The 26,790-nt window shown below is 39.8% G+C and overlaps 1 protein-coding gene across 5 annotated transcripts in view; it reads left to right on the plus strand.

The window, feature by feature from the left end:
- Positions 1-26,790, plus strand: part of col14a1a (collagen, type XIV, alpha 1a) — a 202,633-nt gene that overhangs the window by 59,299 nt on the left and 116,544 nt on the right. For all 5 annotated transcript variants that reach the window (XR_007261919.1, XM_048595780.1, XM_048595781.1 and 2 more), the window contains 3 exons: positions 14,459-14,620; positions 17,444-17,563; positions 24,103-24,267. Coding sequence is in view for 4 of the 5 variants with exons in the window: in XM_048595780.1 (XP_048451737.1) it covers positions 14,459-14,620; positions 17,444-17,563; positions 24,103-24,267 (447 nt within the window). In the remaining variant the exon portion in view is untranslated. The remainder of the gene's footprint in view (positions 1-14,458; positions 14,621-17,443; positions 17,564-24,102; positions 24,268-26,790) is intronic.

The raw sequence follows: 26,790 nt of genomic DNA on the forward strand, positions 1-26,790 counted from the left end.
TGGGGCGGTACGTGAGGACGAGGGGGATTCTTTTTTGGTTCTTATTGCGTGGACAGGGTGTGAGGGATGAGTTGTGGGAGATGTGGGAGACACGGTTGAGGGACATATTCCGCTTGGGGCCACCCGAAGGTTGCAGGAACAGCAACTCATATTCCGCTTGGGAACCCTGCAGCCCAATGGTATCAATGTGGATTTCACAAGCTTCAAAATCTCCCCTCCCCCTACCGCATCCCAAAACCAGCCCAGCTCGTCCCCGCCTCCCTAACCTGTTCTTCCTCCCACCTATCCCCTCCTCCCACCTCAAGCCGCACCCCCATCTCCTACCGACTAACCTCATCCCGCCCCCTTGACCTGTCCATCCTCCCTGGACTGACCTATCCCCTCCCTAACTCCCCACCTACACTCACCTTTACTGGCCCCATCCCCGCCCCTTCGACCTGTTTGTTTCCTCTCCACCTACCCTCTCCTCTATCCATCTTCTATCCGCCTCCCACTCTCTCCCTATTTATTTCAGAACCCCCTTCCCCTCCCCCTTTTCTAATGAAGGGTCTAGGCCCGAAACGTCAGCCTTTCTGCTCCTATGATGCTGCTTGGCCTGCTGTGTTCATCTAGCCCTGCACCTTGTTGTCTCGGATTCTCCAGCATCTGCAGTTCCTACTATCTTAGATTCCTTTACTCTTCTATACTCTTATTCAAAGATATTCTCTTCATTGTAAGGGCTTACGCTGCAAAAGTTCAAATACTGTTGTGCGAAGAAAGGAGTTTATGGAGATTGAACAATTTTTCAGTCGGCATATTGCTAACAACAATTGATCACATTTAAAAATGAAATGTTGATGAAATTCAATTATTATATGGACTTAGTTTATCTTCTACTTCTGCCACATAACTTTTGTTCTAATATTTTGTTCATACTTTTTAAAATATATTGAAGATTTTGTTCATTTAGTATAATCTTGTTTTACATCCTCAGATCCTTTTTTTTGTTGTTTTTTGCAGCTATTCACAGATCTATCATATCTGCCTGCATGTTTATTGTGCTCATTACATCAAGATCAATCACTTACTCTTTTTCCCTTGATCTTTTGTGATAATATGTCTGATTCCTTTCTTCCTTTCATTTATGTCCTTTTCATCTTGTATCTCAGCTGTGCTAATGACTTTGATTCCAGTTGCAGGAAACTTGCGAGCTGCTACATGCTCTTTTTTCCAATTCCCACTGTTCCACTACATAATAATTGTGTTCAAGAAAATTAAAAGCTTGAAATAAAACACTAAATGAAATCTGAAAGATTTTTGGAAGTTCTGAAGAAGGGGCACTGGATCTGAGACGTTAATTCTGCTTTCTCTCCATTGATGCTGCCAAACCTGCTGAGTTTCTCCAGCCATTTCTGTTTCTTTTTGTGATGTCCAGCATCCATTGTTCTTTGTTTTATTTTACAACTAAAATCTATTCAAGGACTGAGTTAGAGTTTCTGTCAGTTTGTTGTCTTCGCGCTGGGAACAAAGACAAAGGAGCCTGGCTTGCCTTTCTCTAGAATAGAGAAAGCAGAGGGGTGACTTTTAAAAATTATGAAAGAGTTTGATAGGATAAATGTAGAGATGTTTCCATTTGTAGTGAAGTCCAAAACTAAAGGCCACAAATTTAAGATAGTCATAAATAAATCCACAGGGAATTCAGACAAAGCTCTTTGCCTAGAAGTGGTAAGTTTGTTGAACCTGCTGACACAGAGTAATAGTATGGATGCTTCTAATAGGAAACTAGATAAATGAAAGAGCAGGTAATAGTGGATTGTACTGCTTGCTGGGGTGAGATGAAGAGGGATTGGAGTAGGTTTTTGTGGATGTCAAACTCCTTCATCGTTTTACCTTCAACATTACCTTCTCTGGACAAAAGATGCCCAGCCTGTTTTATCTTTTCTGATACCAGATTGTGTTTTTTTTATTAGTTTTAATCGATTTGAGCACAAATTCCAAAAGATTGAACAAGTGAAGTTTAAGCATCTTTTGACTTTAATTAGTTAATAGGAAAATGACGCCATTCAGTTATGTATTGACTTTAGTGAGATATGTGGGATAGAATTTCCTGTTGTTAACCTTCCTGCGAGCTTAGTTTCCAAAGGAGCAGATTACATTATTTATAAAAGGATGTTTTAGTTAAAACCATGTCTCACTAAATGATTAAACCAACAATGAAGTGAAATAACTATCTCCAGGGAACCAGAATACAAATCGGTAAGAGTTATTTTAATGTTTAGATCTCTGGTCAGATCCCATCAGGAGTAAATATATCCAGACTTGGGCACTGCATCTCAGGAAGGATATGTTGGCTTGCAAGAAGATGTGGTGCAGATTCCTTCGAACATTATGTAGACTAAAAGGGTTAAATAACAATTTACATTCCCTTGAGTATAGGAGATTAAAGAGTGATCGATCCATTTGAGTATTTAAGATGATTAAAGGAACAGAGTTTCTCCCTAATTACCTCTGGTATGGGGAATCCAGAACAAGCACTGATTAACCTTAGAATTAGGGCTAGGTTGTTCAGGTATGATGTCAGGAAGCACTTTTCGACATAAAGGATCTGGAAATCTTTCCCCCTAAACAGCTGTTGAGGCTGGAAGCTCGATCTTAAATTTCAGAATTGATTGCGAAACCTTTTGTTGAGTAAGGGTATTCAGGGCTAGGGAACCAAGGTGATTAGTGTTAAGTTACAGATCGGCCATGATCTAATTGAATGGATGGAACAGACTTTAGGTGCTCGATGACCACCTCCTCTTCCTACATTTTTGAATTCAGCTCCTTAAACTTCACAGTTGTGAAATGTGCAAGTTGGTAACTGTGTACAGGCCAGTGTTTGTGTGAGAGGTTAACTGTGTGTATATTATAAACTTCAATAGTTTAGCGTTAGCAAAATACAGGTTGCAGCTTAAACACTCTGTTTTAATTTAGCTGAATATTGATAACTGCGATCATTTTGTTTGCAGACTGACTCCCAGCTGGGTTAAGTAGAAACACTTTAGCTTCAAAATAAGTAATAAAATGACACAGAGTAACTCTTTAGATCAATGAATCCTAAGCTGTTTTCGAATGCAATTTTATTTTAACACTCGAAAATTAATGACACACCCAAAAGCATGATGACAATAAAGCAGTGCAGTACCAATGAAGATATAGTTAATAAAGTTTGTGTATTGTGGATCAACACATATATATATATATATATATCATTTGAAAATCTGTGATGCTTTGTAGACTGGGCTGCCAGAAGTCATAAAACTAAAGCCTATCTTCATTGCTACAACACAGAACAGTCTCTATGCAGATGCAAAATTAGGTCACAACGTACCTGATTGGAGCCAACGCCAATTGAAAATGAGAGTTTCTTTTTACGTTTTCTAATCAACCTGTTCAGAGATGTTACAACATACCTCTGGAGCAGGTGGGACTTGAACCCTTAAATTGAGAGCTTATCATGTGATTGGTTACTTCCCAATTGCTGGGACAACACAAGAGGAAATAGCAAGAACTGCAGATGCTGGACTCAGAGTCAATACAGTGTGGAACTGGAGGAACACAGCAGGTCAGGCAGCATCAGAGGAACAGGAGAGTTAATGTTTTGGGCCTAGACCCTTCATCAACACAAGAGGAGTTGAGGATTGACAAGCTGTTATATCTCGCGATTGCATTCGCTGTTTTCTTTGACCCCAGTCAGGGTTACGACCCACCATTTGCGAACTGCTGATTTACACTGCTTTTACACTGTTTACATTTTGAGCTGCTTGATCCACAAAGGAGGCTGTAAATAATTCTGGGAGAAGGAGCCAGGAAATGCTAGAGAGTTAAAATCAATGTCTCATTCCTGTGTAACTATGCTGAGCCCTCACCCCACAAGCAGATTTCCCACTGGAATCTCCTGACTCCACCCTATGACACTCCGCTCCCAGGCTGATCTTGTCTCCAACCTGTACACCTGACCTAATCCCCTGACCTCCCAGGTTACCTGTTTAATCTGACCAACTGCACGCCTGACCCATGTGAGTCACCCCCACCAACTATTCCCTCTCCCACGGATCCAAATTGACTGCCCCTTTCTCCAAACTCACCTGACATTCCATGATTTACCCATTTCCCTCAAACACTTGTCTTCACTTTATACCTTAGAGAGGTGATGGCCTAGTGGTATTATTGCTGGACTGTTAATCCAGAGACTTCGGTAATGTTTGAATCCTGCCATTGTAGGTGATGGAATTTGAATTCAATAAAAGTCTGGAATTAACAGTCTAATGATGACCAGGAATCAATTGTTGTTGATCTGAAAAATCCATCTGGTTCACAAATGTCCTTCAGGGAAGGAAACTGCCATCCTTACATGGTCTGGACTACATGTGACTCCAGACCTGCACGTACGTGGTTTACTCTTAAACTGGACAATTAGGGATGGGCAATAAATGATGGCCTAGCCAGCAAAGCCCTCATCCTGTGAACTGAATTTTAAAACAAAGCTTCTCAAAGAGGGTTGGGGACGTTTCAGTTCTTCAGTTACTGGAATAGCCCATATTGCAAAAAGGGAGCATCACATCTGCAAAAATTCTCTGTGAGGATTGAGAACCCACTTAGTGAGTTTTGCAGGATTCTCCGCTGAAAAGTGAGCATGAAGAATCTTTGGTAAGTAACTGTGTAATCTTTCTTTAATCAGGGTAAGCTTCTACCGCTTTGTCTTGGAAATCGAGATTCCAACCCAGATCGGAAGAAATTAGTGCTTGAAATTTTCTTGGGCCACTTGATGATCCAACCAATATCAACAGGCATAAATGTCTCAGCAGTTGATCAGATGGGGTGGGGTGTTCAGGTGATTCACTATCAGCCAGAAGTAACCTCTCTCTGCTTAAAATGTATGTAGGGGAAGCTGGGACAGATTAGTTCACTGACTTGTTGAAGAAAGCCATGATCAAGGAACAGTGAGGGTATTTGAACTGCAGATCTGCAGACCATTAGCAGCAGGAGATCTGCAACAAATGTATCCAGATTTTCCATTCATAGTTCACCGTACAGCAATTGTTTGAACAGAAGGCAAGACCCAAAGAACTAATGACTGTAACTGCAAAAGTTATCAACCAACAACAATCACAGATTAAAGCAGTGATTCATTCAAATTATTTTAATGTGGCCTTTAGTCAGTGTTCCGCAATAATGAAGTTTATGTGGTTTCATGTTCACGTTACCTACTCTAAAACTATACCTCCAGGATATTGAAGTAAAATATATATTGTGTTCATGAAAAGAACAATGAGTTTGTTTTCTTAGCCAGTTTGTTTCTTTTTGCTTAGTTGATCCATTCAGAGATTTTACTTGCCTTTTTAAGCATTTAGTTTAAGCATTACACAAAGTTATTATTTTTTTTCTGAGTATTTTTTCCTGCGATCAGAATCTTCATGCATTTTACTTCCAAATCCCAAGGTCACTCTGTTCAATTACAGTGCCACAAGCGATAACGGGAGTGAGATTACAACAGGCTTAAGGATGGAACCTGGACCTCTTCAACATTGCTTAGGGCTACACCAGTTTATTGTATTTACTTCCTGCCCATTCAAGACTTTAATTCTTCTTAAAGTTGATTAGTTCAGCAGATTGTGGCTTTGAGCCCTATGTATTGACATGGAAAGTTTACAATCCCAAAAGAAGGACTTGCATTTATATAGTGCCTTAACAACCTCAGGACACCTTAGAGTACTTTACAGCCAGTAAAGAACTTCTGAATTGTTGTCACTGTTGTAATGTAGGGAATGTTGTAACCAATTTATGCGCAGCAACGTGAAATGACCAGGTGATCTATCTTTTTGATTTTTGTTAAGGGATAAATATTGGCCAGGATAACGCTTCCCGCGTTTGTTTGAGAATGTGCCTTTGAATTGTTTGCATTCACCTGAGAGGACAGTCAGGGCCCTTGTCTTTAATATCTCACATGACGGGCTGCCCCTCTGACAGTCCAGCTCTCCCTCACTACTCCACTGGGAGTGTTACCCTGGATTTTGTGCCTAAGTCTCTGAAATAGGACTCAAATCCATTATCTTCTGAAGCAAGAGTGCTGTTCATACAAGCTCAACTGACACACGAGTGCAGTAACCCAGAGTATTTCTCTGTCAACGGCATTAAGAGACTGATTTTCTTCAGGTATGTTTTTCTCATCACAACCTAAAAATGGCAACAAAAGGCAATAAGTATTCTGGAATGGAGTGAAAATGAATCATTGCCTCTAAATTTGCATGTAGGATTTCCAGTTGTGTCCTTGTTTGAGAAAAATCATCAATTTCAGTAACGTTTTTGCAGCAAACTTATATTGGCAGACAGAGATAAGCATTTGTGAAGTTCAATGGAAAGAATTAGGAATGCAAGTGTATTTCTGGGGATTTTATCCATAACCCCTTGTTTCCAGCTGTCCCACCCAGCCAATTTACATTTTTTCCCCTAACCTCCAACAGTTTAGTAACTAATATATTGAAGTAATTCAATGGAATGCTACTTCCTTTTTTCAAAAGATGTCCTTAAAGCAAAATAATGTGTAGCTGTTGCCAAACATGAAGTTGCAGAGCCACGGAAGCAAATTTAAGCTCCGAAATAGAATGAATTGAGGATTCACAAGACCAAGACCAAAATGCTCAGTTTTGTTGTTAGTGGATTGGGCTGACCCCCCTTTGCATCAGAACATTGTGGGTTCACTGTTTTGAAGAAGAGCAGGTGTCTTGGTGTCCTGTCCAATATTTATCCCCTAACCAACAAGGAAAAACAGATCATCACATAGTCTGTGGGATCTTCCTGTGTGTAAATTGTTTGCTGAGTTACTATATTCCAAAAATACTTCCTTGGCTGTGAGATGTCAAATAGTGATAGTGAAAGGTACTCTAGAAATGTAAGCCTTCCCTTCTGATTTCTGTCCTGTGAGTGTGATATTTAACCAAAGTCACTAGCCTTTCAGATGAACAATGACAATCCAATTCATTGTCGTAGTGTCCTGGCCAGCAATGTCCCTCATTCGGCACCCTTAAAAAGCAAGTTAATCGATCAGCCATCTCTGGACTGTTTGCTGGCTTCTTGTCCACAATCTCTTGACTTCAAAAATCTATGTGAAGCGCTTTTCAAACTGTCAGGGATGTTGTTCCCTGGAGTAGGACTTGAAGCTACAGCTTCCTGTTCTGCTGCCCTTTAGTAATTTCTCCTGATTTCTATTCTCATTGAAATGAAGACCACTGGAGGGTTTTGCAATGTATCCAATGTAATTAGTTTTACATTATTGCAAAGTCTAAATAGGAAAGAAATCCAACTCCCAACTTACTTTCCCATTGGCGTGGTTGAGCAGAATTCTTACACAAATGCTTGGTGAGATTGAATAGAGCCAGGACAGATTGGAATGGATGTTAGTGACCTGCTGGAGGCCAGGGCTAACTTGGACTGGAGAGTTTGTGATGTTGTCAAGGCTAAAGGAAGACTGCTGAGGGTAGCAGGAAAGATATACACAATAGCTCCAGTAAATTGTAACATGATTGCTTAAATTGAAAGTAATGACCTCCAAGAAAGCTTAGGTTTTGTCTACCGTGATATCTGGCTTGTGTGACATGTGGGTCAGGCTGCCTGGCCTAGACTATCTGAACTCGGGTATGCAGGCCATAGGTTGTGCCTGCTGACAAACCCAAATATATTCTGCTTGCCTCACCCCCAAAATTGCAGACAGGTGGGAGGAAGTGCAAACCATTGAATGATAGATTACTGAAGCCACTGCATGGGTTTGTAACTTCGTGTCTAAGTTGTTGAAATTGTTATATTCTTTTGACAGGTGAATCATATTTTTAGAGGGGATAAGTGAGCAAGGTGAGGAAACATCAGGGCAGGTCCAAATACAGAGAACCCCATAGAACTTACAGTGAAAACAGTCCATTCAGCCCGTTTGTTCACACTGCCATTCATGCTCCACATAAAACTTCTCCCACCCTTCTTCAGTTCACCCTATCCTTCTATTCGTTTCTCCCTGATATTTAAAATTGGGACTGCTCTGGGGAGCTAGATAATCCTTTCCATTAGTGGCCATGCATTCAACTACCCAGGTCCTCACTCTGGGATTTCCTCCTCAAATGTCTGAACCTCTCTAATTTTATTTACTCTTTTAACACTCTCCTTAAAATCTACCTTTTTGATCATGGATTTCAGTATCCCCCAAATACACTGATGTCATATTTTGCTTAATAATGCTCTTGTAAACTTCCTTGGGATGTTTTATTACTTTAAAGTTGCTTGATAAAAGCAAGGTGCTTTACAAAATATAAGTACTTTAGAAATATAAATTAAATCTCTCTATTCTATCTCCGCCTCAACCATTCCCTTTGGCAGCAAATTCCATAATCTCAGCACTTTCTGTAAAAAGGTTTCTCCTGAATTCCTTTTTGGATTTATTAGTGGCTATGATATAGAATCATAGAATCATACGGCATGGAAACAGACTCTTCAGTCCAACTCGTCCAAGCCAACCAAGTTTCCCAAACTAAACTAATCCCACTTGCCTACATTTGGCCCATGTCCCTCTAAATCTTTCCTATTCATGTACCTGTCCAAATGTCTTTTAAATGTTGTTATTGTACATGCATCTACCACTTCCTCTGGCAGCTTGTTCCACATACGAACCACCCTCTGTGTGGAAAAAAAATGCCCCTCAGGTCCCTTATAAATCTTTAAATCTTTTTCCTCTCACCTTAGAAAATATCCCCCCTAGTTTTGAACTCACCCACCCGAGGGAAAAGACCCTTGCTATTCACTTTATCTATGCCCCTCATGATTTTATAAACCTCTATAAGGTCACCCCTCAACCTCCTGTGCTCCAGGGAAAAACATCCAAACCTACCCAGACTCTTCAACTAAATTAAACCCTCCACTCCCAGCAACATCCTTGGAAATCTTTTCTGAACCCTCTCCAATTGCCTCCTCCACAAGTGTCAATATCTTCTCTGTCTCTTCCATATTAAACCTCTTTATATTCTTCAGGGCTGCTGTCTGCTCACCCTTCAGTTCCAAGCTGTTTCAATCTCCAGGAGTTCTTTTTTTCCGGATGCGCAACTGGGTAGATTACTTCAGTGCAATGTGGTTCTTAATTGATGAGAAATACTTTGTGATGTGAATATTGAATCAAGAAAGGGGTACAAAACAGAAAATAATCCATTTGAAAAGAGACTTAAAGAATCAAGACTTAAGCAATTATTGAGGGAGGAACAATGAAGGTAAATGATGCAAAGACCCAGTAAACAACTCAACAAATTTAACTTATTTTAAAAATGTACACAAGAAATTATCGAAGGAATGAGAGAGAACCTCGAGAAGAAAGATCTTTTCCATGTAGATTTCAGCAATGAAATACAAAAATCATTCTGAAAAAAATCTGGATTAAATATCTATAGTTTGATTGAAAATAGCTTTGAACTGTCTTTGAAAATTATATTCACAATTTTAACAATTCATGCAATCATGCCTTGAAATGATCTTAAAACTTGTAATACTATATATGTAAAGAATTCGATGAATATGGGTTATGTTTTTGTTAAATAATGATTACATCTTGTAATCCCCTAGTGTTCCTTGTCTGTTTTTATAAAGTATTCATAAATACTAAATAAGTTAGAGTGAACTTCTTAGGGAACATTCATTATGGAATGTAACATCAGTTAGATCCAAAACATATGTTTTATGGTAGAGTTTATCAAAGCAATTAACAGTTTATGTGCTGCATCTCTGTCCAATGTGACCATTCACGGGTCACTGCCTTGACTGAGCTACAAAGAGGCTATGAGTGAAATTGGCCAGATGTTTACTTACATGTGAGAGAACATCTGGCTAATTTCACTTCCATTAAAGGAGCAACTTCATCAAAAGAATGTAATTTTAATATTGTTTAGGGAGATGGAAAACATCATTTGTCATGTTTAATGTCAAGCATAACAATGCATTTTATAACGCTACTAAAAGCAAGATTTGAATATATTTAAAATACCTTTCACCACCTATGGGCAAACAAAAACAAGATGAGTTCACGATCTGGTTTCAGAGTGAGTTGATGGTGCAGTGGTGTCTGGTCTAGTAGTCTAGTCTGCGAGCAAATGTTCTGAGGATGGAGGCTCAATTCCCACCACAACAGCTAGTCTCAGTCATAGTGACTGTGACAGCAATCAAAAATCGTTGCAAAAAATCTTCTTGATCACTAATGTCCTTTAGGGAAGGAAAGCTAAATCCTTATGGGGTCAAGTCTACATGTGGGTTCAGATACACAGCAATGCATCCTGGCCTTGCCAGTGACACCCATATCCCAGGAAGGAGTTTGTATTCCAAACCTTCCACGACCTCATTCTTCCCTATCTTTGAAACTTCCTCCAGTCTTACAATGCACCAATATCAAAAAGATCACAAAAGATGGCAAAGCAGGTGGTAAGAACAATTAAAAGAAAAGAACGGAAAAGAATGGAAAGAACTCTGCAAAGGATATCAAAATCAACATGAAAATTGTTATAATTGTATTCAGGACAGGAGGCTGGTCAGGTACAAATAGGACCTCTTAAACCCTAAGCAGTAACATTGAAAATACGTCCAAGAAACTTACTGAATAACTGCTTTGGGTCACTACCTACAATAGGGGGAAGAGGTCAACATTCTGGGCATGCCAATGAAACTAATCCTGAATCAAGGACTCAACAAAATTAATGCAAGCAGGATAATAGTACTGGCATATATAATGACACGATTTCTTAGGATGAGAATTTTCTTTAATCCCAGGGTTTTAAACGAAGTAGATGGGAACAAAGCTGACACTCTGACTATAATCTTCCAAAGTTCTCTTGATTTGCAAAATTTTCTTTTAGATTTGGAAAATACACTTCCCTCTCTGCTGTTTAAAATGGTGCAAGAGGGAAACCAGGAATTATAGTCCAGCTAACTGTAGTCTGGATTGTGGGAAGAAGGTTGTTGACACCTATGTGAGCAAACATTAGCAACCTTTATAAACTATAACTGTATATAAAGGATGGTAAGAGATCTCTGAAACCCTACACACTTAGTTCCCATGTGATCTGACAGAATAGTGCTCAGAAGCTATGACTGGAGTAAAGATAAGACTTTCCTCCACATTAACCGAATAACTCTTGTCAGAAAATTGCTGAAGTCTATGACAAATGATAGAGTGAAAATTTAGAGTATCTTAAGTTCTCAGCTGACCAGGGAAAGGTAGCATGCATCTGTAAAGTATAGGTCATTCTTGATGTACCTTGAATTAAACCTTTTGAAGAGGTGATTGAAGTGATGAACAGGAGAATGTATATGAGTTATTTATATGGACTTCCAGAAGATAACCATCCTCATCAACTGTTGGTTTATGGAATTGAAGGTAAAAGATTAACTTGGTTAGAAAATTGGCAGAAGAACAGGAAACACAGGAAGGATAAATGGCAGGTATTCTAATTGTCAGGTTGTAATTGTTTATATTCCATGAAAACTGGTGTTGTGGCCTCAACTATTCACTATGATTAATGCAGACAGATTATAGGATGGAAAATCACATACCTAAGATTGCCGATGGCACAAAGGTAGATGGTACTGTTAGCAGTACAAGTGTAAAATTACAGAGATATTGATAGGTTAAATGCAAAACAGTGGCAAATGGATTTTATTGTGGCAAACTTGAGATCGTCCACTTTGCACCGAAATTGGGCAGAAAAGGGTTCTTTGTAAATGGTGACAGGCTAGAAACAGTGAATGTCCTAAGAACTTGGGAATCCGTGTACACAGATCATTAAAGTACTATGGGAAGGTTCAGAAAATAACCAAAAGGTCAATGGAATGGTGGCCTTTATATCTAGAAGACTAGAATACGAGGGATTGGAAGTTATTCTACAACTATATAAAATTCTGGAGTACTGTAAACTGTTCTTGGCAGCAATCTTAGGAAAGGATAAATTGGTCTTGAAGAGAGTACAGTGCAGGTTTACCAACATGATATCTGGACTTCAAGGATTAAGTTACAAGAGTAGATTCCACAAAATAGTGTTGTACTCCTTCTGAATTTCGACAGTTATGGGGTGATTCAGTCAGAGTTTTCAAGTCATTAAGGGGACAGATTTGGTGGCTAGAGGGAAACAATTTCTGTTAGCTGGTGAGTCTGGTCCTAAGGGTTATAGTTTAAGCGTTAAAGCTAAACTTGAACAAAAAGTTAGAAAACACTGCGTGCACAAAAGGTGGCAAAAGGTTGGAGCAGTGATTGATACTAGATGAGTTGTTAATCTTAAATCAAGTTTGCTGGATTTTAGTTAACAAGTGTAATTAAGTAATGGAGTCAAGTCAAGTATATGGAGTTGGGTCACAGGTCAACCTTGAACTCATTAAATGGGGGAAATAGATACAAGAAGTTAAACAGCTTTCTTCTGTTCCATTGCTCTTCTGCATATTTCTCGGCATCTCTAGGACATCCCTGATTTTAACTCCTCCACCACTCATGGCCATGTCTTCAGTTGCCAAGATACTAAGGTGTGGAATTCCTTTTTTAAACCTCCTTAGCTTTCTACCTCAGTTTTCTCTAACTTGGTCCTTAAAAACATACCTCTTTGATTAGCTGTCCAAATACCTTTTTCTGTATTTTTATATCAAATTTTGTCCTTCATTTTAGGAAACAGGAGAAGGAATAGTCCATTCAGCCCTTTGAGTCAGCTCTACCATTTAACTAGATCATCTATGTCACTGCATTTTCCTGCACTATCCCTATATCTCTCGAAATATTTAATAACTACAAATCTATTGACCTCTCTCTTGGACATGCTTGGTGAATTGAGTCTCCATGGCTCTCTGGGTCAGAGCGTTCGAATCATTCTCCACCCTGTCAGAGAAAGTATACCTCCTCAACTCAGACCTAAATGGTCTAACCCTCCTGTGCAGCTCCTTGTGACCTTTTATTGTGTTAAGGTACTATATAAATATAAGATGAGAAGGACACTTTATTAAAGGAGGCTATATGTGAATATGACTATGTGCCATCCTGACTTTAATGCTCCATTTACTCATTTCTTCATTTGTTTGTCAGAAACAGCTCCACTTACAGACCCCAAACTATCATCTTATATTTTCTGTGACTATTTTATTCACTGGTCTTCACACTTGACCAAACCTCCTCAACACAACAAGCAAGAGCAGAGCTTCAAACTGCAGCAATTACTGTGTGAACAATCTGCGTGTAGACATTCCTGAACTGAGAACTCAAATCGCCCATGATTTCTTTCATTGAATGATGAAACAGACTTGAGGGGCTAAATGGCCTTCCCCGTTCCTATCCCATTACACCAGATGTGGCTGTATGGGACTTGTGCTAACCTTGAAACACTCACTGAGCTATAACATCATGTTATGTTTAGAATATGTTTGATCAGGTAATACATAAGTTTATCAAATTTGTTGCATTTTCTTTCAGATCTCCATTGGCTGCCTCTAGGATCCTATACATAGGGAGAGAGAAAGCAAACACAATTAAACTGCATTGGTCGACTGACAACAAGAGACAAAAATTGTGATAGCTCAGATGTGCAAATAGGTGAAGATCATGGCTTTTAGAGTAAATTGATGAAGCACAATTTTACAAGTAATGGTATGGCTCAGCTTCTGAATTGTGTCTTTCATCAATCCCTAAGGGGAAATAAAAGACTGAAAAGTAATGGCCTTGTTAAATAGGAACTTGAGAAGACATATCTTCCTCTGCAAGGAAATAAGGAGGCATTTTAGAATTTACCGATCTCTGAAACGAGAATATATGTAATGTACAGTTACAGACGCCATGAAATATTTGGTGATTTTGATTAATCATTCACTCACCTAGATTATGCCAGGAGTCCAAATCATTACATTGTTACTGCAGTTATAATATTTTTTATATTTTTAACTGTTGAACTATAGACACACTATCTGCAACAGCAATTTTTTTCTTGTCTGAAGTTTAGTGATTTTTGACATGAACAACAAAGTAGTCCTCCAGCTTTATTGACTTTGTATTATTTGAACATATTTCTATAAACTGGCTGTATATAATTCTGCATTGTATAGTTCTTCCTGCCTTTTGTATTGACATTAAATTAAAGTTTTGATTGCCTCTAGCCTCTTAGGAGGTGGTTGTCCTGTCTTTTGTTATTTTTAATTATAGATGGTAATCATCTAAACTTATTATCCTTGAAATTAATGAAGCACAAAACTTTGGAGTAGGACGTATGTCAGATGCGTGGTTATACTTCTGATCAATTTGAACTCTGCTTTGTACACCAGCTAGTTAACACATATTTGCCTTATTCTGCTCATCTGCACATCAGGGGCTAATATCTCAATCATGGGGTATATTTAAGGATTGATCAATGTTGATTTCGGAATGATCACTGATTTAGTGTTTTCTATGTTTCAGTTGCAGGCACCCAGTTTATGTGCAAGACTCCGGCTATTGCAGATATCGTGGTCCTTGTGGATGGTTCCTGGAGCATTGGCCGACTTAATTTCCGCCTTGTCCGGCTGTTTTTGGAGAACTTGGTTAGTGCTTTCAATGTAGACTCTGACAAAACAAGAATAGGTGAGTTTATCTTCTGGCAACGGCATGAAAATAGCAGGATACCTTTGTTTTTCTGTGTTTAAAGACTGCGCAGATTCCCTTGATTATATGGGATCGCAGAATAGAAAGTAGCCTGTTCAATCAGCCATTGCTGATACTGTCATCCACCACCTGATTCCTCGCCCCAGCCTGAACTCAACACTCCTGATCCTGTTCCCCTCTTCTTAGAGCTTGTCTCACTAATTTTGGATGGAGACTTATAGGGGTTTTGGGATTTCTTTGCATAGTAGTAAAAGTCGGAAAGTACCTCATTCATGAGTTTGCTAGCTAGGTGGCCAAAGTGATGACTGCAGATTTTACGATGCCCCCCACCAATCTGCCCAATCGAGTTTCGACCTTGAAAGCTTCACTCATTGTTAAAAAGGATACCACTTTCTCACACTTGCCATTCATTTGTCTCTCTCTCTTTCTCCCTGGGCTTTGTGGTGGAATTTTTTGTTTTGAAAATCACTTGGGTTAGCAGAATAGAAGTGTGCAACCAGAGCAAGTTAAGTGCAGAACTCTTGATCAACTCTGGTTCCAGTTACGATGAAGCTGGTGAAGTATCAGTGTTGAACACACGCCCTGATGAGCAGGAATTTGGACAGAGCAAGAGCTTGGGAATGGTCTCCTAGACAAATTTACTGTAGGACATGTATTAGCGTGGGGAATAAGATGGAAATATTAACTGCATTTAAATTTCAGCAGATGTTGTGGTGGATTTTGAGCCCATGCTCTCAGCTTTAACCTAGGGCTTTGAACCGCAGTCCAGCAATGTTGTCATGAGGCCATTGTCTCCCTTTTATAATCCATGAACCTTCCTTCACATTTTCAACAGATGCACTAATAAATCACAGTTTGTTGAATTAGCACAACATCCACAAACATTCACTCCCTCCACCACCATTGCTTTGTATCAGCAACATGTCATATCTACAAGATATCATGTAGAGATTTAACAAGCTCCTTCGACAGCACCTTCCAAACACGTTACCACAACTATTTGGAAGGGCAGGGGCAGCAGACACAAGGAAAAACCACCAGCTGCAAGCTCCCCCCAAGCCATTCACTACACTAGACTTAAAAATATATCACTGTTCCTTCAGTGTCACTGAGTCAAAATCTTGGAACAACTCCCCCCTCACTAACCACCACCACCACCAACAGCAATTTTGGGTCTGCCTACAGCAAATAACTGCAGCTGTTCAAGAAGACAGCTCACCCCTATTTCCTCAAGTGTAGCTAGGGATGGATAACAAATATTCTCTCAGCCAGCGATACCCATATCCCCTAAAAAAAATCAGTACTTTCTCATGGTTGTTCATGTATCTAATGAACAAACTCATCCATGGCCTCTGCTTGGAACCTTAGCTCAGGTTGAAGCTGTGTTCTTACAGCATGGAAGACAAATTTTCTAGCACTTCAATTTACCAGCACATTATTATCCCAGCCTACTGAATGTATACTCTATATTGTACTATATTATAAGCACTCCATTGTAAAGTTGTGATATTTGAAGGGAATTCACCCTTTTATAGAATTTCACAGGCGAGGAGAAAACAATTTGGCTCATTGTGCTTGGGCCAATTCTTTAAAAGAATTATACAATTAGCCCCTCTCTCCCTGATCTTCTGTCTGTACCAATGCTAATTTCCCCAATTCCTTTCTGGAAGTTACTATTGGATCTGCTGCTCCTGCTCTTTCAGGCAGAGCCTTCCAAATCATGACTACTAGCTATATTTTGTTTTAAAAAAAAGAAATCTCAATTCCCCTCTGATATTTCCAGCAAGTATCTTAGCTAGTCATAGAGTCAGAGAGATGTACAACATGGAGACAGACCCTTCGGTCCAACTCATCCATGCTGACCCAATATCCTATGTTAATCTGGTCCTATTTGCAGCCATTTGGCCCATATGCCTCTAAACCTTTCCTATTGATATATCCATCCAGATGCCTTTGAAATATTGTAATTGTACTACCCTCCATCACTTCCTCTGGTAGTTCAGTCCATACATGCACCAAATTATCAGCCCTCCTGTTCATGGAAACAGTTTCTCTGTATTTATTCCATCAAATTTCTAAATCATTTTAGCCTTATCTGCTCTGAGGAGAACAATCACAGCCTCTCCAATCTCTTGACATAACTGAAGTCCCTCATCCCTCAATAAACTAATCTTGGTTAAGATATCAATAAGCTCAATAATAGTTTCAGAACAGTTCAGATTTGCTGTTCCTGATCATACCCAGTTCTATCTGCTTAAGTTTGTTGTTAGCGTTGGCCTTAGAATTGAACTGTGCTGTATTAATTCCTGCTGTTAGATGGTTCACTGATAATATGCTAAAATGATAAGAATGGTATTGGGTAAAAAAAACAAAAATAAGTTAAGCTTTTTTTAACTGAAGGACTGAGACACTGATGTTTTTACTTTGTGCTTTAAGACATTGCGGTTTTTTTTTGGTTATGGAAAGGCAACATATTTTAAATGACATGGGAAATGTTTAACCTTTGTGAAAATTACTGTATTAGGACATGATTGGCACTGGTCTGCAGAAATGCTTTTAGCAGATTACACTTTTTCAGATTTTACAGGAGTGATCTTGTAGAATTGCTGACAGGTTTGATGGAGATAAATCAAATGGGTAACGATTTCTATTCATAAAAAGACTGAACTGTTTCATTTCAAAATGATTGGGTGATTACTCTTTAGTGCACAATAGTGTTCATTCAAAGATGTCACAAACTAATACATTGTTGCATTGCACAAACATGTAACGCTTTTTGAACTAGTCATCCATTTGTTTCAGGATTGGCACAGTACAGTGGAGACCCAAGGATAGAATGGCATCTGAACCAACACAGCACAAAGGAAGCTGTACTGGATGCTGCCAGAAATCTTCCATATAAGGGCGGGAACACTCTTACAGGTATTGTGAAATGTATAAAATGCCATTTTTAAACAAAAACCATGAAAGCTAGAAATACAGATCAGCCAGCATCAGGGGGTTGAGCACAAACCTCACACTATTCTCCCAGAGCAGCACAGAGGGAGTGGTAAACAGTTGGAGGTGCCATTTTTTTGGATGAGATGTTACACTAAGGCCTAGTTTGCTCTCTTGGGTTGATGTAAAGTATCCTGCTGCTGCTCGTTTGAAGAAATGCAAAAGAGCTCAGTCCAGTATTCTGGTCAATGTTTATCCCTCAACAAGCATCACTAAAAGCAAATTATCTGGTTATTTATATGGTTGCTGTTTGTGGAAGCTTGCTATATGCAGATTGGCTGATGCTTTTCTCACAGCAGTAACTGCACTTCAGAAAATACTTCATTGGCTGTAGCGTGTTTTGAGATATCCTGAGGTTATGAAAGGCGCTATAGAAATACAAGTCTTTTCTCTTATAATGAGATCATCGAGGGAAGTCTGAGAGCTATTTATTAGGAACAAAGAAGGAGTTGAGAAAATTGACATAATGGGTTCCCAAGGAATTTAACAGCCCACGGATGCAAACTTTCAGTATGCTGCAGAGAATGCTGTAAAGACCCTGAGATAGTATAAGTAGGTGTTCTGCCATTCTGAGTCAATTTGCTGTTGTACTGATTGTAATAAAGGGTTACTGTTAAGTTGATATTTGGACCTTGCCTCATTGATTCGAAAATGAGTTGAGCTAGCAGGTCAGAACTTCAACAAAACGTCAGTGATATTAATGCAGGGGTCTCTTCGCTCCTCCACTTGCGACCTTTAACTCATCCACAGCTGTTCCTTCAGCTGCCTGGATCCTAAGCTCTGGAATTCCCTCCCTAAACCTCTTCACTGAGACATTCCTTTAATGTTTCTCTTTGACCAAACTTATGGGCAATGGGCCTCATATCATATGGAATTCTGATAGATAACCATCTTGTGAAGTATCTTGGGAAGTTTTTGCTATGTTAAAGGCATTAGAAAGTGCACATTGTTGTTAACAACACACGAAGACGCATTGTCTGCAGCATTGGTATAGTCATTAAAATAGTGGAAAAGGAGTCTTTCATTGTGCTGAGAATTCGACCCATTTCAAAGACTAGGTTAATATCTGGTTTGATGAAACTACTTAGTAAATGGCCTAACTGGCATCTCATAGACTTGGGAGGGAAGGAGGATGGTGATGGTGGTGAGGGTATGGTGGGCTCATCTGTTTGGTAAGCTCAGACTAGACCTCTCGGGCGTCTCTTCAAATAGTATCGATTTGATGGTGAGTTGTATAAATCCCACTTCTAGACTTCATTTGTCATTGACATGAGGAGCTGCCCTGTTTGGGTTAAACAGGAATCAGTTATTTCTTATTTGGGGCCTAAGGCCACCACTACATGTTTATGAAATCTCCTCATCCAGACCACTGCCTCCGTTAACCCCATACAGATAGCTGTCTCTTACGGATTATAGAGTTGAAGTGATGGTGTTTTATTTCTGCAGTGCTACATGAGCACATGCCAGTCATATGCTCAGTGCGGAGGCTCCATTCATTAGCTACCACTCCACCTGTGCCAGCAGCTTCCCTGGTGAGGACAGAGGGCATTCTGTCTCATGTGAATGCTGACTACCAGCCCCACCACTGAAAGGCTGAGGGCATCGATTGCTGCTTTTAAATTAAAACTAATCGATGTGAAATAAAGATGGGGCAGTCTGTGTTTGTGTGTGTGTGTGCTGGTGCTGAGGTCACTGTGGTAACACAAAGCAGCACATATATGGCCACATACTGAAACCTAACACTGCCAGCTGATATCACTGACCCCCAAAAGCATATGGGCTGGCAGCCATTTTGGCATTTGGAGTAATTACTCCATATTTATGTATACTATGTACAAGAGGATCTCGCAGACATCTCTGTTCTAAGCTGCATTAATTCCAACCTTCTAGCAGAGTCCCTGCCACATAAATATTGACATCATAGTATACCTCAGAGGCTTATTCACATACTCATTTAACCCCATCTACAGAGACGGGCTCAAAGGCAGCATGCTGAACATTCTGTATCATTACTGCAATTGATAGACTAGTTCAGAGTTTATAAACCAACACTTTTCTTGGTCTGACCGCATTTAAGTAAAATAAACAAAGTATTGCAATTACTTGGCAGCATTTAGCATTTCGAGTCAAATCTGACTTTTAAATAACTGCATTGAGCTCTAAATAGTGAACCTCAGGAAGAACATGTTGGCTTTAGATTCACTTGGATGATAAAAAAAAGGGTTCATTATGAGGGCAAACTGCATAGATTTGGCTTTTATTTCCTCAAGTTTAAAAGACTGTGGTATAATCTAACCAAGGTCTTTAAGATTAGAAACTGAAAAATCTAAAATTAGTGCTAGATCATTCAGGCGAGATATCAGGAAGCACTTGTTCAGACAAAGTGTATTAGACTGTGGACACTGGGGATTAGTTCAAATTTTCAAGACTGAAATGGAATTTATTTTTGGGTAACAGAATCATGGGGAATGGGACAAAAGGAGTTTAGGTGATGAGAGACCATGACCTGATTGAATGGTGGGCCAGTCTCGAGGGGAGGCTGAATGGACTTTTGCTGTTGTAATGCCCCTGCAACCAGTCCTCCAGCAGAATATTGCAGTGTGACCTTAAACAGTGATGCGCCTTCTGAAACTATTCACGGGATCCCTGTAAACTGTTGCACATTATTTCTACTGCTGATTAAGCCTTAGCACATACCACTAAGGTGAGAGGGGAGACACTTAAAAAATATATGAGGGGTAAATGTTTTACACAAAGAGTGGTTTGCATGTGAAATGACCTTCCTGAGGAAGTGGTAGATGTGGGCACCATTACAACGTTTAAAAGACATTTGGATATGTACATGAATGAGAAAGGTTTGGAGGGATATGGGCCAGGAACAGGCAGGTGGGCCTACTTTAGTTTGGGGTTATGTTCAGCACAGACTGGTTGGGCTCAAGGGTCTATTTTCTATGCTGTATGAGTCTATGAGTCTACACCAGATTAAGGTTTTATGTGGAGGCCTCAGAAAAATATGCACACTCTCTGCATTAATTGCTGGAACTGGAAAGTGGTGAGACTCATGATGGAACAGCCCTTGAGCAAGTCCACTCACCAGTTTAAATGCCTTCAGGATGAATTGTGTGTTGTGGGCTGGAGGCAGATTATACCACTATAAGCAGAGTCGCAGTGTAAAGCTGGTGTATTTGAAAGCTCTGAGATGAAGATTCCTCGCTGTCCTCCTCCTTCAATGTTCACCAAAGTAGCTTTAATATTATCTACACACCAAAAGATTTTCCCTAGCACTTCAAATATTTTCAAAATAATTTCTTTTAAAAATGTCGGAACTAACAGGAAAAAGAAATCAAATAGGTCAAAGGAGTGGTAAAAGTTGGCAACGATTCTTCAGATGGGTATTTATGTCCTAAACTGATCTGAGCAGTTGCCAAAATATTTTATGGAACATGTCCAAACACATTAATATAGCAGCCTCTGGATTAAGGTTACAATTATTTTTTGCTTCCTTATCGTGTAGTACTAAAATACTCCCCGAAGAAAGAGCATAAATAAAATCTGTTTTTGCTCAGAACTACAAAGTTTAATCTCCGTCTAGCTGGAGTTGGGTAATTGGGTAATTTATGGATGTTGATATGAAGAATTATTCTTTGCTTAATTGTACTGGTGGGGCTCTTTGCTGAAAATTATACTGAAAGAACAGAAGAGTTGCATTCCTAAAGCATCTTTAGTGACTTTGGGATGTGGGATGTCCCAGAGCACTTCACAGCCAATGTGGTACATTTGAAATGTAGACAACATGTCCATGTACGAAATATGCAGCTGATTAGAGCTTATCAAGTTCTCATAAACAGAAAAGTTGAAAATGACCAAGTAGTCCATGTTAATCATGTTGATTGAGTGAGAAATATTGGCCAGGACACCTGAGAGAACCCACTTCTTTGAAGTAGTGCCATAGGATCCTTAGCATGAGGGTGCAATTGGGCCTCAGTTTAATATCTCACCTGAAAGATAGTACAGCAATCTCTTGTTCATGAATGTTAAGAAAAAAAATCAGTTCAAAGCTTTAATATGAGCTGTCAGGTACTCAGGCCTGTGTGTTATGTCAGGTTTGGACTGGTTCACTTAATCCCTCTGTGGAAATTTTCAGCTGTAGGAGAGAGGAGAATATAAGAACAAGGGAATAGCTTGAGTTGTCCTGGCTCATGTCTTATCAGATCACCACAATGCTGTGACATCAACAGTTTGAATTAACAGCCTAAAAATGGCTGATCTCACCATCAAAATTGGTAACCCTTGCAAAATGTGGAACAAAATATCTAATCAGGTCAAACCTTGGTTCTGTGGTAGCACTTTGGGTCTGTGGCTGAGGGGTCAAGTCTCCCTCCAAACACTTGGCTATCTAATCTAACCTGGCATTGAAGGGCTGTCTGAGCTGTTATCTTTAGGATTGCATGTTAAAGTGAGTCCTGCCCCTTGGGTAAATGAAAGAACTCTCATAGTGCTCTTCAGAGAAGACCAAGAGCTTTCTCTGAATCTCCTGGCCGACATTTTGAAACTCAAACCAAACAGATTACCCAGTTATATGTTTAATTCCTGCTTTTGGAAACTTGCTGTTTGCAAATTGGCCACAGTGTTGGCAGCTCCTGAGGTTGTAACAGGTGCTAACGTTTGAACTACACACTTGTTCCCATTCTCACTATCCATGATATTTCTCTGGCCATTAATGGAGTGAAAGTTCGGTACAACTATGAAATGAATTTCTCTCTTTTATTCTTGTATGCAATATTTTATGTTCATTATCAAGTGGAAAATAATGCCTTTTCCTGAAGTTTAATCGTTTGCTCTATAGAATGCATTTTCCACCTTGAAAAGACTTCTGTGAACACCACAAAGGCATATGCACCACCTCATTCCATAGCATTCTTCATTTCTTCAGGACAGAACATTAGTCCTGGCAGAGTCAGGTGGAATCTTTATCAGATCACCTTGCGTAGAATTTCCAGGATAAAAACAGGCCAATCAGCCCAACTCGTATATACTGTTCTCCGCACAAGCCTCATGTCACCCTATCGGTGTATCCTTCTATTTTATTCCCCTACACATACTTCATCCAATTTCTCTTTAAATACATTCTTGCCATTCCCTACAATTGCTCCAACATTCTCCCTACTCCCTGGGTAAAGACATTTCTCCTGAATTCCTTGCTGGATTTATTTTAGTGACTAACATTTGCTTATGGCCTGTCATTCTAGACAAACCTACAAGGGGAGATATTTTTCTATGTTGAATTTTCTATGTTGATATGTTGAATTAGATCAGAGTAGATTTTGAGATTTACAAGTGTTTTATTGAAAATCTACAGTTTAGAAAAAACACCAGTTTCCACATTTCCCATCTGGACGCCTTCCTGTCCAGATGTCAGATTTCCCACCATGGAAGAAGCCAGCTCTTTTCTTTTAAAATATACCCAGTTAAAACAAAAAACTGTACACCAGGGGCACTGTAGAACTAATCGAATACCAAAGGAAAGAACAAATGGATCTAAATCAAAATATCATGAGAGGGGGAGAAACCAGCTGTTAAATGCAAGGTCCAGGGAGCATCGGCTGCTCTCAAATAACTTTGGAGCTGTTCTGGTTTACCCTTAAATGGACATGAATTTCTTACTACTGACATTGTCTACCACATCAAATCCTCTAAATTGTGTTAAAAAACACTCTATCTGGCTCACTCCTCAGCTTCCTCTTTCCCAGCATATTTAGCCCTCTCAATTAGGGGCATTATTCTTGTAAATCTTTCTCATTTTCCCATGCTCTACACATGATTTTGTGATATCATAGAATTATTAGAATCCCTACTGTGTGGAAACAGGCCATTCGGCCCAATGAGTCCACATGAACCCTTTGAACAGCATCCCACCCCCCATCCTATCCCTGTAACCCTGCATTTCCCATGGCTAACCTACCTAGCCTGCACATCCTTGGACTGTTGGAGCAACCTGGAGCACCCGGAGGAAACCCACACAGACACGGGGAGAATGTGCAAACTCCACACAGACAGTCACCTGAGGCTGGAATTGAACCTGGGTCCCTGGCAGTATGAGGCAGCAGTCCTAACCACTAAGTGAGTCACTGTGCTACCCCTCTAAATTGGAGACCCAAATTATTTAAAGTGCTCTAAATGTTATCTAACCAAGGTTCAATTCTGATTAGCATAATCTCTCTGCCTTTCAAACCATCCCTCTGGAAATGAACCTCAGACCCTGGGTCATTGGACTGGAAACTTTGACTGTTTCTCTCTCCACAGATGCTGCCTGACCTGCTGAGTCTCTCTGGCAAGTTCTGTTTATAAATTGGTCTTTTTAACCTATACTTGACTGACTCTCCTTTGAATATTTGATTCATATCCTTGATTGATATTAGTGACATTCTAACATTCACTCTGGTATGATTTTTGATAATTTTTAGGACTTGCCTTAACATTTATCCTTGAGAATAGCTTCAAGCCTGAAGCTGGAGCTAGACCAGGCGTGCCAAAGATTGGAATCTTGATCACTGATGGGAAGTCTCAGGATGATGTCCTTCCACCAGCCAAAAGCTTACGTGATGCTGGCATTGAGCTCTTCGCTATTGGTACGTCTCTTGTGTAGCTATGAATACCAACTGAGCAACACATTTGAGAAGTGGTTAACTAGATTTTCACCATTGTACTAAGGCAGGTGCTAATGTTCTTGTGAGTTTACTTTACAGATTAAGGAATGGGATTTCTTAGTAAATGCTCTTTAGAGGGAAAGCCGAATAAACTGAAACTTACCTGGTAAAATATTCAAGAGGCACTTGGAAGCTACAGACTGTTGCAAGTCATGACAAAGAGATAGCCTGCAATTTGCCAAGCCCTTGTATAAATTAGTGAAATGTAAAGTTATTCATTTTGGAAGGCAACAGTTTTAAAAAGCAGAGCTTTTTATTTGAATGGTGAGAGCTTGGGAAATATTTCCATTCAATGACATCTGTGTGTCCTTATACATGAACCTGAGAAAGTTAATAGGCAGCAAGCAATTTAGAAGGTAAATGGTCTCTTAAATTTTGTTACAAAGGAGTTGGAGAATAAGAATGAAGAAGTTGTACTACAGTTATACAGGGCATGATAAATCCACAGTGTTTTGGTCTCCTTACCTGAGAAAGGATGTACTTGCTCCTGATGGAATGCAGCAAACCTTCACTAGATTGATTGTTGGAATAAGTGGATTGCACTGATAGGTCTATATTCTCCAGAGTTGAGAAGAATGAGAGATAATCTAATTTAAATATATAAAGCTCTTAAAGGGCTTGACATGGTAGTTACTGGGCAAACATTTTCTCCGGCTGTGAAAGGGTCGGTCATTTATCAATAAAGTGAGAAATTAGTGAATCTTTGGAATTCTATACTTTACGGGTCTGTGGATGCTCAGGCAGCAAATGTGTCTAAGACAGATGTTGTTGACTTTTGGATACTGAAGGAAGTAAAGAATATAGACATTTCAGGAAAATGGAGCTAAGATTGATGATCAGCTGTAACTTTGTTAAATGGCAAAGAATGCTCTAAGGTCAAACAGTCGAGCCGAGTTCCTACGTCTTATGTAAAGGCCATGCCATTCAGTGCAAGTCAATAGTGGACTTTGTAAAAGAAAATGAAGTTGTGCAAAATGTAAACTGTTACCTCAGTGTGCATATTATCCGAGAAACTGCTCTATTTCTGGTTTGAACACTGGCATGGCTCAGAGATAAAATGATTTCTGTGCTGCTGTCTAAATATAGAACTCCACATTTGGGCTCTTCTGGTTTAGACATAGTGTCCCTGTCTTAATACCGTAAGATACCGGAGCGGAATTAGGCTATTAGACTCATTGTGCCATTCAATCAGGCTGATCTATTTCTAAACCTCATACTTCTGCTTTCTCCCAATAACTCTATATCCCTTTACTAATTACGTAGCTATTTATCTCTGTCTTAAAGATACTCAATGACTTGGCGTCCACGGCCATCTGCAATAATGAGTTCCACAGTTTCAAGATTCTCTGGCTGAAGAAATTCCTTCTCATCTTAGTTCTAAAGGGCCGCCCCTTCACTCTGAGGTTGTGCCCCAGGGTCCGAGCCTATGCTTCTAGTGGAAATGTCCAATCCACATCCACTCTGTCCAGGTCTATCAGTGTTTGCAAGTTCAATGCCCCACCCCAACATTCTTCTAAACTTCTTTCATGTACAGGCCCAGAGTCCTCAACTGCTCCTCATATGACAAGCCCTTCATTCCTGGGATCATTCTTGTAAACCTCCTCTGGACCCCCTCCAAGGCCAGCATATCCTTTCTTAGATATGGACCCAAAGCTGCTCACAATATTCCAAATGCAGTCGGACCAGAATCTTACACAGCCTCAGCAGTACATCCCTCCTTTTGTATTCTAACCCTCTCAAAATAAATCCTAACATGACATTTGCATTCCTAACTGCCCACCGAACCTGCATGTTAACCTTAAGCGAATCCTGAACTAGGACTCCCAAGTCTCTTTGTGCTTCAGATTTCCAAAGTGCAGTCACCACTGCTCCCTGACACTCTTGAAGTTCTTGTGTGTTATTGGTGACTTCCACCATGAAGACTGATGCAAAGTACCTAATCAGTTCCCCTATTACCTCTTTGTTCCCCAATACAACTTTTCCAGCCTCATTTTCTAGTAGTCCAATATCCACTCTTTCCCCTATTTTGTATATATTTAAAAAATCTCTTGAAGTCTTCTTCTATTTTACTAGCTAGCTTAGCCTCATATTTCATCTTCTCCCTTTGTGTTTTTAGTTGTCCTCTGCTGGTGTTTAAAGGCTTCCCAATCCTCTGCTTCCCATTCATCTTCACCATATTGTATGCTTTTTCTCTGGCTTTGATGCTGTCCCTGACTTCCCTTGTTGGCCATGGTTTCCTCTTTCTCTCCATTAGTATTTTTCTTCTTCTTTGGGATGGAAATGCCTGCCATTGCTGCTGCACAGTCTTCCCTGCTAGAGTCTCCTTTCAATCAACTCTGGCAAGCTCCTTCCTCATGTCTTTGTAGTATCTTTACTCACTTGTAATACTGTTACATCTGATTCCAGCTCTCCCCTCTCAAACTGCAGGGTGAATTCTATCATATC

This window comes from Rhincodon typus, chromosome 4, assembly GCF_021869965.1.
Source record: "Rhincodon typus isolate 14 chromosome 4, sRhiTyp1.1, whole genome shotgun sequence".
NCBI classification, from domain to species: domain Eukaryota; kingdom Metazoa; phylum Chordata; class Chondrichthyes; order Orectolobiformes; family Rhincodontidae; genus Rhincodon; species Rhincodon typus.